This window comes from Gymnogyps californianus, chromosome 3 (assembly GCF_018139145.2).
Source record: "Gymnogyps californianus isolate 813 chromosome 3, ASM1813914v2, whole genome shotgun sequence".
Taxonomy (NCBI): Eukaryota; Metazoa; Chordata; class Aves; order Accipitriformes; family Cathartidae; genus Gymnogyps; species Gymnogyps californianus.
In genome coordinates, this window is record NC_059473.1 from 78095134 (window position 1) to 78106615 (window position 11482).

Below are 11482 nucleotides of genomic sequence, written 5' to 3' on the forward strand. Positions count from 1 at the left end.
TATGATAGGAAGATTGCTAGATATTGGAGCATACATAGCCATGCACACACTGACTTCCTATAAATGAACGTTCCTTTCTACCTACCAGGTCAGTAAACCATGTTAAGGTGAATATCAAGTGTCTGTCTCTACTTCTTATAGTTTAAATGTGTCAGCTTTGGATACGCATTGAATAGCGCACTTCTAACAGCTTTCTAAAAGAAACAGTGTAATATATCATAACTCTCTATTTTTGTGTCTTGCCCATTTTCCACCAATTAAAAACTTACTTAGAAGCTCTGTAAAAGATGTAAAACAGCACATCAAAAGGGAGGTCAAGTATGCATCAGTTTATTGCCCGTTAACTGTATTCAGCTGACAGAATCAACAACAAGTTTGCAAATGAGAAAAATCTTTACTTGAAGTCAACCACTGTTATGCTGATGCATTACAGCAGCCAAAGTGTTTCATGTTCTAGGAAATGTTTGTGACTGGTTTTTTCTTAGCTCCAAAATGCATATAATTTATTTCTAGGTAGTTTTTTTTAAATCTGTCATTTGTCTCTTTTCAATTATTGTTTGATATTTATATTAGGTTACAGCAGTGAGAAACAGAGAATTGTGTGCTCAACACTACAAAGGCACACCAGGTCTAATGTCATGCTGGAAGGGGCTAACATGAACTCTACAGCCCCAAGAAGCACAGAAAAATAGTATGCAGGTTTTATTCATAATTTATTTTTATTCAGATTTTGTTTTGCTGATTAAAGGGATGTGAAACAGCTGAAAAATTCAATGTCTTAAGCTTACCTGTACTGAGGATGGGGCATAAATTGACAAGTGTTCTTACTTACCATGCACATTTTAGTTGATTGCACTTAAAATCTATGGGGGAACAAGCGTGGCAGGTTCAAGCCTATGATTTTTATGAGTAAATGAAACAAACTCCATCACTGTCATTGCCAAAATTTCTTCACTTCCTCGGTTTGACTTTCTGCTTTTTTCCATTGTTACTGCAACTCAGTTAGCACCAATGGAGTTACGGGTTTTTCCTCAGGAACCTGCTGAAAACGTCTTTTTAAATGTGCTTGAATTGTTTAAAATGAATAGATGGAGTGATGGTTTAGTTCCCTCTCTTAATTCTCCCTTACAATTGTCTTTGCTAAGAAAGACAGAAAAAGAAGGAAATGTGCATTTGTTTGTCTTCATTCTTTCCTACCTGCTTTTTTGTCCTAGTAAATATTAAGATAGATAAATTTCTCTTAGTAACAGTGCTTTCGAAATCCTCATTTTACCCCCTCCATTATAAAAGTCGTTCACCTGAACTTCTCACTGGTAGTGACAGTCTTAATTTCTTACAGCAGTTCCTCACAGAATACATGATACTCATCGTTCATCTTTGTCACAGCTCATATAAATCCTGTTCTGAGAGGTCATCTCTCCCGCAGCAGAGCGCTGGCTGAAGGAGCTGCCCTGGGTTGGCCGGTCCCAGTGCTGGAAGCAGATGACTCCTGACAAAATCAAAACTCCGCCATACTCACATTTTTCTTAGACCTCACCTGATTGGCAGGAGATTAGCCTTTACACTGTATTATTTTTATCCAGTATATTCCTTTTCATTTTTGTCATTTTCTAGATGCTGTCTTTTCTAGTTAGTGGCCGTAAAAGCCTGTGACATGGGCAGACCACCTGCTTACTCCATTTCCTGATCTGTTCCATGATGGAGCTGTGGTCCCCACTGAGCATTTCTCTTTCATTAACAATTTGGAAAGAAAACCTTTGAATCTCACAGGAAGGGAAGAGCTGTAATAGAAGGGAAATAAAGCTGTTCTGGAGAATACAACATGTTCTTTTCCCACTTCTCTTTCTCCCCACCCCCCAAAGACAAACATGAATAGAACAAACTTGGTTTGGTTTTGTTTTTTTTTTAAACTAGGTTTTCCTTATTTTCTTTTTAAAAATTTAGCGTGACTTCCCAGTCAAGAGATGGGCAGAATCACCATGTGTCCAATCATACTAAAATTTGTGTTAATATATGGAAACAAATTGTGATTACTGAAGACTGGAGGAAGATCAGCTAATTAGTATCCCCCCCCCCCCCCCAAATGTCATGTAATCATTCCCAATTTCCTTCACAAATTTCATTGTGGCAAAACAACTGTTTGTCATTGTTTCCAGAGGCATTTTGTAGTCTTGTGTGTTAGTGCTCACTTCTCCGGGAGGCAAAATATTCCTTTAATCGTTACACTGTCAGGAACGTACCACTTTGGTTAGCTCATAAGGTAGTGTGTGAGCAAGGTCTACAAATGTTTCCTGTGAAAAGAAAATCCCGAGGTACCTGTCAGCAGTAGGAACAAGTCACTCGATAGGATCACATCCTATATTTGAGATTTGATCCCTTGTATAAAATCTAGGAGTTTGGTTTTATGTCATGTAATGCTGTCCCTTGTCTCTCTTGCTCCCTCTCTCTCCTTGTTCCAAGAATTAAAAAACCCCAGGGTCTCCTTGAAGTGCTTGTCTCTATGTGCATTGAAGCCGAGGCACTGGAAACTGAAGAATTTTAGCTTCGGCAGTACTGAGATTTGCATGGCTCCCGCACACCCCTCTTTTGCATTCCTTTCCCCATGCATGCCATGGTAGAATGACCACCACAATTGGCCTGCATAGGCTGTTGAGTACTGTGACTTGGTAGGTGCTGAAGGTAGACTGTCCTGTTCTTACATGCCATTACAGAAAAAAACAACCCCAAGAAACAAAAAAAAACCCCAAAAATAAAACCCAGAAACACTTTGGTGCTTTTCTGTTCTATGGAAAAAAGAATTGCCTATTATTTGGGGGGCCAGAGGGGTCAGAGTGGTCATAACCCCCTTCTCTCTGTGTTGATGTGTAGGCAGCAGAACTCGGAACCTATTCAGGAGTGTCGGTATGTGCCTGCTTTAGTTGAGCAGGCTGACTCTTCTGCCAGACCCGAGTCCAGCTCCTGCGTGAGCAACTCCCTGCTATTCCTTCACAGCATCCTCCCGCGCCCTGCTCTGTAACGCAGGCTGGCCCACGCGCAGCAGAAGCTGCAGCGTGTAACATTGCAAAACACGCAAAGCTGTCAGACAATGCTGCGTGCTGTACCAGTGACAACTGGGTCCTGTACCCACAACCTGACAGCGCCTGCCTCTTACAGGACCAGGCCAAGTCTTCTGGATCAGGTCATCCCGCTGTGCAAGGGCAGGTATGCTGGCCACTCGGGGCTCCATGCCTGACGACCAGCGTAAGGTTGGATTCGTCTGTGGTTAATGCAGAGGTGGCTCGGACAGCATGGTCATCTGGGCAGGCTCCAGTGAACTTGTCAGTCACTTCGCAAGCCATCCAAACCTCCCTTGATGACCTCTCAGCAGTATCTCTGTGAGGAAGCCCTTTCATATAGTTCGTCCACCATGCAGACTAAGAATGGCAGATGCCCATGTCCTGGAGCAGGAAACTGATTACAGCAGTGACAGAAGGGCAGAAGCAGCCATCGCTTACCCAATGCACTGTCCGTGCCCTGAACTCTGAACTTCTTACTACTTTGCCATGTCATCTGACCAGACACTTGACCATGTTATCAGATGCGCTCCATCACCTTAAATTCATGGCTGATGATGGGAAGATGCACAGCTGATTCCCAGATAAGTTTATGTATGCTTTACATACACACAGTCTACGTGAGCCTACCTTGTCTAAAAGCCCCCTGAAGGTCCAGCAAAACCTGTGGCTGTGATGTGCCTGTTCCTACAGCTCCCAGAACACATGCTGGCTCTGCTCGCCTGGCACTTGCGTCAGTCATTAACCAAGCCTTGCCTTTCTTTAGCTCATAGTCCAAATGTTTAAAGGCTGCAGAAACGAGCGCAACCTGCTCAGCAATGTCTGGCCCCAATAAAAAGGTCTGATGAATAGAGAAGGTTATCCAGGACAGATCAATGTAGCCAAGCAGAACAGCTGCTCACCTTCCTGCTGTCATAGTTTTCCTCTGAGATCACTCTGCCTGTGACTGAACCTTTCTTTTCTGAAGCCAACGAGTACAGTTCCCTCTCCAACCATTTCAATCCTGAATACACAGAGGGTGCTCTCACCCATCACAAGACTCCTTAGAAAGTCTGCCTTTCTTTTCCTTTACTTTGCTGATATCACTAGTGGATCAACACTTACTTAAAACCTATGAAAGCCTGTTTCTACCTTCATCTGTCAGTGAAGACCTGGTTTCGGTGGCAGTCATAGAATAACAGAATGGATTGAGTTAGAAGGGACCTTTAAAGATCATCTAGTCCACCCCCCCTGCCATGAGCACGGACATCTTTCACTTGAGCACTTCCAATGATGGGGCATCCGTAACTTCTCTGGGCAACCTGTTTCAGTGTCTCACCACCTTCATCATAAAAAATTTCTTCCTTATATCCAATCTTAATCTGTCCTCTTTCAGTTTAAAGCCAGTGCCCCTTGTTCTGTCACTACAGGCTCTGGTAAAAAGTCTCTCTCTGTCACCATTAGGAAAGGGCTAGGTCTTGATTACTTTAATCAAGGGTAAGCTCTTGTCTGCTTTGCTTCCCAATAGGCTTTTCCAGAAGTTGAAATCTAAGGTTTTGGCCTAATATTGTATTCATATTCTGTCCAACTCAAGAAATTACCCTGCCAGTGCTCTTTCTTATGTCAATGGCTTTCAGGAATGCGACTTTCCTGCCCATCTTGGATGCCAGGCAGGTGTTGGCTTTTTCTGTTGTTATTGTTTTTATCCTACACGGAACAGACCCTTTCAGAAAGTTAATTGCTTCACGGCTGTACCTTGGCTATCCCCAAGCCTCAAAGCATTCCTGGGGTTTACGAGTGGGGTCCTATTCTGGCCCTGTAAGCTCTGGTGTGTAAGCTACTACTGCTGGAGGCCACAGGCAGTGCGACTGTACATAGTGATAAGCCCTTGACAGGTAACGAATGGTTGCTGACCAGCAACTGGAACTCACTGACATATTACTCATAACACATCTTTCTACTTGTTTCTCTCAGCATCCCTGGAGATTATGGGAGCCACTTAGAATAGCAATGGTAAGTGGAATTGGGGAACAGAGCCTGCATCTCATCTGTTTATTTCCATAGCACTTGGTGCAAGCTCCAACAAATAGAGTGGAGACAGCAATGCCCACAATGAAAGTACAGCCTGCCGTGTTTCCCTGGGTGCTTGCAGTGCTGAATCCCTTCACTTCTGCAGTGTAAGGATCACCAAAATCCCCTAGGAAAGCTTTCCAGGATCATGTCCTCTTAAGAACCAACTTTTTTAAAAGGTCACTATGCCTCTAAAACATTAACTAGACATGTATCTGCATCTTTAAGCATCTACACAATCATAAAAAAAAAAAAGCCCAAACCAGCACAGATTTTAGCTATGCCTGAAGAAAGCTAGAAATGATGTTAAATCCCGCACTCAGCAGCCACCACTTCTGAGGCTATGGACAGCAAGCAGCAGGTACAGCCTGCTTAAAGACAGCCATCGAGTAGCTGTTGGCAGTTCAGCCCAACAGTTCCCACGCACTCCTAACCAGGTGAGCACCATTGCTTCCTCTCACCTCAGAGACATTTTATGCAGTGAAAATCCAGTCGTTACTTTACCAGAGCTTTTATGTGCACCTGATAGTCCAATGCTTAACCAGAGTACTAGGTTTGCTTTGTGACCAACCGTTTCTTGCCCACCACCCCCCCACCCCCCCCACCCCCCCCCCGCTTTAGATTTCAGGAACACCAAAGAAAAAGTGTCCTGGAATATGCTCCTGCTGCCTATTCTGGGCTATCTTCTTCCCTCTGGCCTCTTCAGACTAGCTAGGGAGCAGATCATGGACTGGATGAACAGTAGCTACCTGCTCCTACTGGCCAGCTTTCCTGTAGACACACACCTGCACGTGGCTGTCTAAACATATATGAACAGAATAAAAATTCTGTCTGCACCACAGTTCATCCAACAAGTTGCTTGTGTTGGGAGAAGCATATATATGTTCAATGTGCGAGTGGTTACTCCTGAGATGCCTAAGTGAAAGTATTTTCCTGTAGCAATACAGACATGAGGTTTTCATCACAGTACGGTCTGACCTTTGCTCAGATCTTTACACCACCTAAGTATTAAATATTCTCTTAAATGCCACACTGAAATGAATATGTGACAAACTGAGATTTCATTTTCCTCTGCACGGCTCCTTAAACAGTAAAAATCAGCAGTACTGCATGCATCTCCTCACCGATCTGCCTTCTCCATGAGAGCAGAGTATCACTGCCGTGATTCATTCTCTGTCACCGTCAAGTTTCCTGCTTAGAAATATGCAGCTGCAATCAGTATCCTTCTGTATTCTTGGTATAGTAGCAGTGTATATAAGCACAGAGTTGGTGTGGTTAACCAAGATCAAACCAATAATGAAAAAGGAAGCAATTTTACATAATTGGGGTTTTTGTCCCTATTATCCCTAACTATTTCACGAATCTAGAGATAAAACTAAGAAAGCACTTCTGCTTGTTGTGGTGTCAGCTTTAATGTAACCTTTCTGATTAACAAAATTAGACAGCAATTAAACAGCGATCAAATTAGTCTTTATTGGTTCGTTATTTGTAACATCTGTAAGGAAACTGCCTGGAAACATAAGGGTTGGATCTTTTATCCCACAGTATCATGAAACAAAACTAACAGCAAAAAGCGACAGGCTTATTGCATGAATATTGATGTACACAGCAGAGGGAGATAACATTCTGACACGAGCCCTTAAAAAAGGGTACTGTAATTTTGTTTAACCAAAATTCTTATTTAACAACCAATACCGTTTTCTGCAAAAATCTTATGCTGCCACATGCAACCCCCTGTTACTTAAGTACATCCTGTTTGGGCACTTTTAAGTTTTTCCAACGCCTCAAAATTACTTTGTATTTTTCACTTTCAGTTTTGTTAGATACTTTTTTTAAGACTACCCGCATAACTACAGCAGTTCCTGTTTCTTTATCTTCACCTACTATGAGATCCAGCGTGTCACCAACTTTCACCTGGAAACAGAAAGAGAAGATGAGTGTTTCTAAACATTCCCTGGGGACAACAAATCCCCGCAGTCTATGTCCAATTTTAATTTTGTTCCTTTCTTTCCATTTAATATTCTTATCTCGCAGGAGAGGAGGAAGGCAGGCAATACTAGATCCATTGTAGATCCTCCAGCTATGAACTTCTAGGAAAGCCCTGCCAGTAAGCAATTAAATGTCTCATGACCTTCTCTGCCAAGAGCTTTACCCTTCCTGTTCTACAACTGACACCTAACTCTGTGAAAAAGGTGTAATGTAGTATGTCTTTTTCCTGAAGGGTGTTTCCTGCCAATCTTTTTGTATCAACAGAGACACAAAACAGCAAAAGGCAAAGTTCTCCCTCCCGCCTTTAAAACAGTTTAAAGGGTTTTAAAGAACAGAGTGCTGGTCAACTGCTTGTGCTTCTTTCAAAAGTCACAAAAGCAGTATGCCTCTCAAAAACTAGCCTTAACTTTAGAGGATCAGGAGTTAAAACTTCTCTTCTTACTGCCCTTTGATGACAGTAACCACCACCTAGGATCACCCTCACATAAAGGGTGGGTAGAAGTATGTTTGTCACCATTCTGGTGAGCTCTGTTGTGAAAGAGTATGGCCTGCAACCCTTCTGGCTCTTCTCCTAACCATGTTCCTATGTGCTCTATTACAGATACAATAACCTTTCCTGAGCTACCCCAGTTTCAATCCCTTTCTATCATCAAACTTTCTCTTTTTCTTTGATCACGTGCCTGCTCCACCAATATCTCAGATTTAATCATTCTTACTCCATCAACCTCGCAACTATCATCACTTCCTTCAGCAACTTAGAAAGTTCTGTCCTTGCCGCTGTCTGCCTTCTCCTGACTTTCAGCCTTAGATTTTACTCTCTAATAACACAAGTCTCCTGTCTGCCTTAGGGAATAATGTCTTACCCAGGGAATCACAGTCACACACACACAAAGCTGGAAGTGGTGTTAGCAATGCTATTCATTCACCTTTGCAGAGCGATTTAGAGGGAGAAGAAGAGGTCATGCCTTAGTTATTTTCTTGTACTGTGTTAAAAGATTTAAATTTTTAAAAGTCTTACAGTTCTACTTTTCTTCCATAGTTTTTCTCCATTCAGCCTGAGTTCATTATTGTAGAATGCATCTTCTACTTTACTGAAGAAAGACAAGGTTTTATTGCATTTACAGTGTGCAGCAGACCAAATGCAATTGTTTCTTTGCAGATACACAAGAACACCATTCATGTGCAAGGCACATTTCCACAACTCTAATTTGCGCATAAAGGATACCTTTATTTAAGGTCAGGACAGACTTGAACTGGAAGTAAAGAAAAAGTCTTTCATAGATATTAAATGAAATAATAGAGTATAGTTGCTCTGTGCCACAGGTGCAAACAATAAAAAGCTGTTTCTAAAGACCTGTCTCCTGAATATCCAACGAATAATGTCCCCTTTCCTGCACCAGCCAGTTTAATAATCTTTAAGTAAGTGATCAAGTTATACTAATATTCTGTTGTAACATTGCAATATAAGGCTTCTGTAGATTGCATTAGATCAAACATTGTGATATATTTATAGACTGCACATTTACCTGGTTGACCTAGTATGTTAGGCTTATACTTACCATCACCTATTTCTACAGCCATTAAGTAGTGTATTATTTTACTCCCGCAATCTCAAATTAGATCTTTTTGTATTACTTCGTACAGTATTTTGCGTTTTCTTCACTTTAAATAAATAGTAACTGATAGAAAATGCCTCCTCAGCAATCTTAGAAATATTGCAGACAGTGAAAAGCAGAAAACAGGCTGTTTCAAGGGAGGTAAGGGGAAACAAACAAGAACACCCTACATCCAAAATATATTTTTAGACACTCAAAACAGCTACACCATAAAAACCCCAAATACTGAGTTATTCCAGCAATAAAAGGGTATAAAACCTCAAATTTTAGATGCACGACATCTTTCTCATCAGCAGGTTGTTTCTTCCGTACTTACTTTCTTGCAATGTCTAGACCAGCTTTCATGATCACATCATATCGAAGAGACTGCACTACTTTTTCAAGATCCTTGTAATCTTTTACTACATTGGGGTCATCTTCAAATTCATCTTCCAAATCGCTTTCCTCTTCATCTTCATCCTCTTCTTCCTCTTCTTCTTGTACGGTTCGTTTGCTCCTTTTAGAGCTTTTGTTACTTTTGTTCCGCAGAGAAAATACCGAGATATACTCTGGAGAAAGTCTTAGTGCACAGAGTTTTACTGGGGAAAAGCTGAAACATCTTCTGTAGTTTCCTGTCCTTGCTTGACAGCTACAGAATACGCTTCTCCTCCAAGAAGGATACAGTTTATTAGAGGGGAATTTCTCCCACAGTCCAAACCAGACATTCAGTTTTCTAAAAGTAGTGATGGGGAGTCTGAAGCCAGTCATAGCATACCCTAAAATAAAACAAACATTCATACGTAAAAATGAGCAACTGCTTTGACTATTGGAAGGATTTCTCCAGGTACGGCATAATAGTTACTATAAAAAGATGGTTTTCTAGTTCCCCATAGGGCAATGCATCATCTAAAAGCATAAGGCTATACCGGCTTTATGATCTGCCTTTCTTATACACCATTACAAAGAGCTAAAACACCAGATGAAAAATAAACACTAAAACCCCCAGTGGAATACTCCTTTCATAATTCCTTTTCTGATGTTTAATATTAACTGTCCAAACGCATTTGTGGCATTTTCCTCCCTACACCTGAAATACAATTCACAAAAGAAACAGAAACAAAGTTAACTACATCATAAAAAGCACAGGGAGACCTACATTTATCATGACTCATTCTCAATAAAAGCAACTTGCTCAATACTGCAAGCACAGTAAACCTAGAAGAGTCAAAAGCTGCTTAACTTCAGTTTCTGTTCAGACCACGGCACTCCTGCGTGGCAGAATGCTGCACAGCGTTCTCCCCCCGTTTCTCCACACAGGAATTAGCATCATGGTAGAGTTCAGGAGAAATAACACTGCTCTATGTACTGCAACAGGACTGACGCCAGCAACAACAGTCTCATGCGCAAGCTCCTCAGTACGGCTCCTTTCTGGAGCCATCTCTAACCTGGGACAAGTAGGTGGAAACAGCCTCAAAAAACCCAGATGTGTTTCAGCACTCTTAGAAATTGATTTACAGTCCTTCCTAGCTAGGTGGAGCACTGGCTTTTATTATGGCCTCATATGTGTGGAAACACGTGTTTCTTCATGAGACTGGAGTTTGTTTTCCCCACACCCAAGTGAACTCGGCCGAAATCTGAACGAGGTGGTTTTTGTGGTTGGGAAAAAGCCCTGATCAATGAGGGCAATTACTGGCCAAATAAAAATAACCACACCTCCCTTGGCTATTTTGTATTTAAATATGTGAACTTAAAATACATGACATACAGTTTAAGATTTAGGATGGTGCAATCCTCACAGAAGACTTACGCCTCTCCTCAGTTTGGGGACAAATTCCTAGAACAGTTATTTGAACGTGTAAACAATTATTATTGCTTATTTTTAGTGCTCGATCCTACTTTGTTTCCCGTTGGCCAGCGGGTACAACCGGCCGCTGAGACAGCCCCTGCCAGGAAGGCCAAGAGCACGCCCCAAATAGGAAGGGCGGCCTCTTCCCCTCGTGAAACCGTAACGCGGACAGAGATTCACCCACCACCCAAGGGGACACAAGGCTGAACGCTGCTGAAGGCTGGAAGCCCCTCCAAAAGCACGCAGCCAAGACAACGCCAGCTTTCGCGGCGTGCGGTGGGGGCCCGCAGACCCCCCCCGCCCCGGGGACGCTCCCCGGCCCGCCGTTAGGGCCCTCGATGGCGGGCCCGCCGCGGGTCGGAGGGCCCGCAGAGCCCCGGCTTCTCCGGCCGCTGCCCCAGCGGAGGCCGCGGCGCGCAGGCCTGGCCGACGCCCACCCCCGCCGCCGGGGAGGGGGGGGCCCACACCGGCCCCCGCAGCTCCCCCGGCCCCGCGACCTTGCGGCCGCGGCGGGGCCCGCCGCTGCCCCGCCGCTGCCGGAGGGGAGGCCCGGCGAGGCTCGGGGCGCAGCGGGCCGCGGCCGGGGCGCGGTTACCTGGTTCCTCCAGGCGCCTCCAGCCCGGGCCTGCCGCTGCCGTCCCCGCGCCGCCGCTCGCAGGCCGGAGGCGGAGCCGCCTCAGCCCGGGCTCGGCGCCCTCTGCCGGGGCCGGGGCCCGGCGGACCGGCGGCGGGGGGGGGGGGGGGGGGAGTTCCGCGCCCCGGGGCGGGACGGTGAAGGCGGAGAGCGGAGGTGCCTCTCTGTCCCCTTCTCCTGCCCCCGTGCCCGCCGGTTTGGGAGCGGCGGCCGGAGGGAGCTGGGAGAAAGGCGGGAGGGCGGCGGGCTGAAGCGGGTACCCTGCCGCCCCCGCCTCAGCCCCGGGGCGGGAGGTCCCCGGGAGGAGCCCCCTGCG

General features: G+C 44.5%; 1 protein-coding gene across 3 annotated transcripts; it reads right to left on the reverse strand.

The window, feature by feature from the left end:
• Window positions 1-6556: 6556 nt before the first annotated feature.
• Window positions 6557-11146, reverse strand: MTRES1 (mitochondrial transcription rescue factor 1). 3 transcript variants are annotated; one of them, XM_050893800.1, is made up of 4 exons: window positions 11128-11146; window positions 9024-9462; window positions 8110-8182; window positions 6557-7016 (listed from the first exon to the last, which is right to left on the reverse strand). In XM_050893800.1, the coding sequence occupies exons 2-4, from the start codon at window positions 9452-9454 to the stop codon at window positions 6840-6842; spliced, it is 681 nt and encodes a 226-aa protein (XP_050749757.1). In that variant the 5' UTR covers window positions 9455-9462; window positions 11128-11146; the 3' UTR covers window positions 6557-6839. The 3 variants fall into 3 exon arrangements, with proteins under 3 accessions (XP_050749757.1, XP_050749756.1, XP_050749755.1); XM_050893799.1 differs by lacking the exon at window positions 11128-11146 and adding an exon at window positions 10452-10509; XM_050893798.1 differs by lacking the exon at window positions 11128-11146 and having other exon boundaries at window positions 9024-9820.
• Between the last annotated feature and the right edge of the window lie 336 nt (window positions 11147-11482).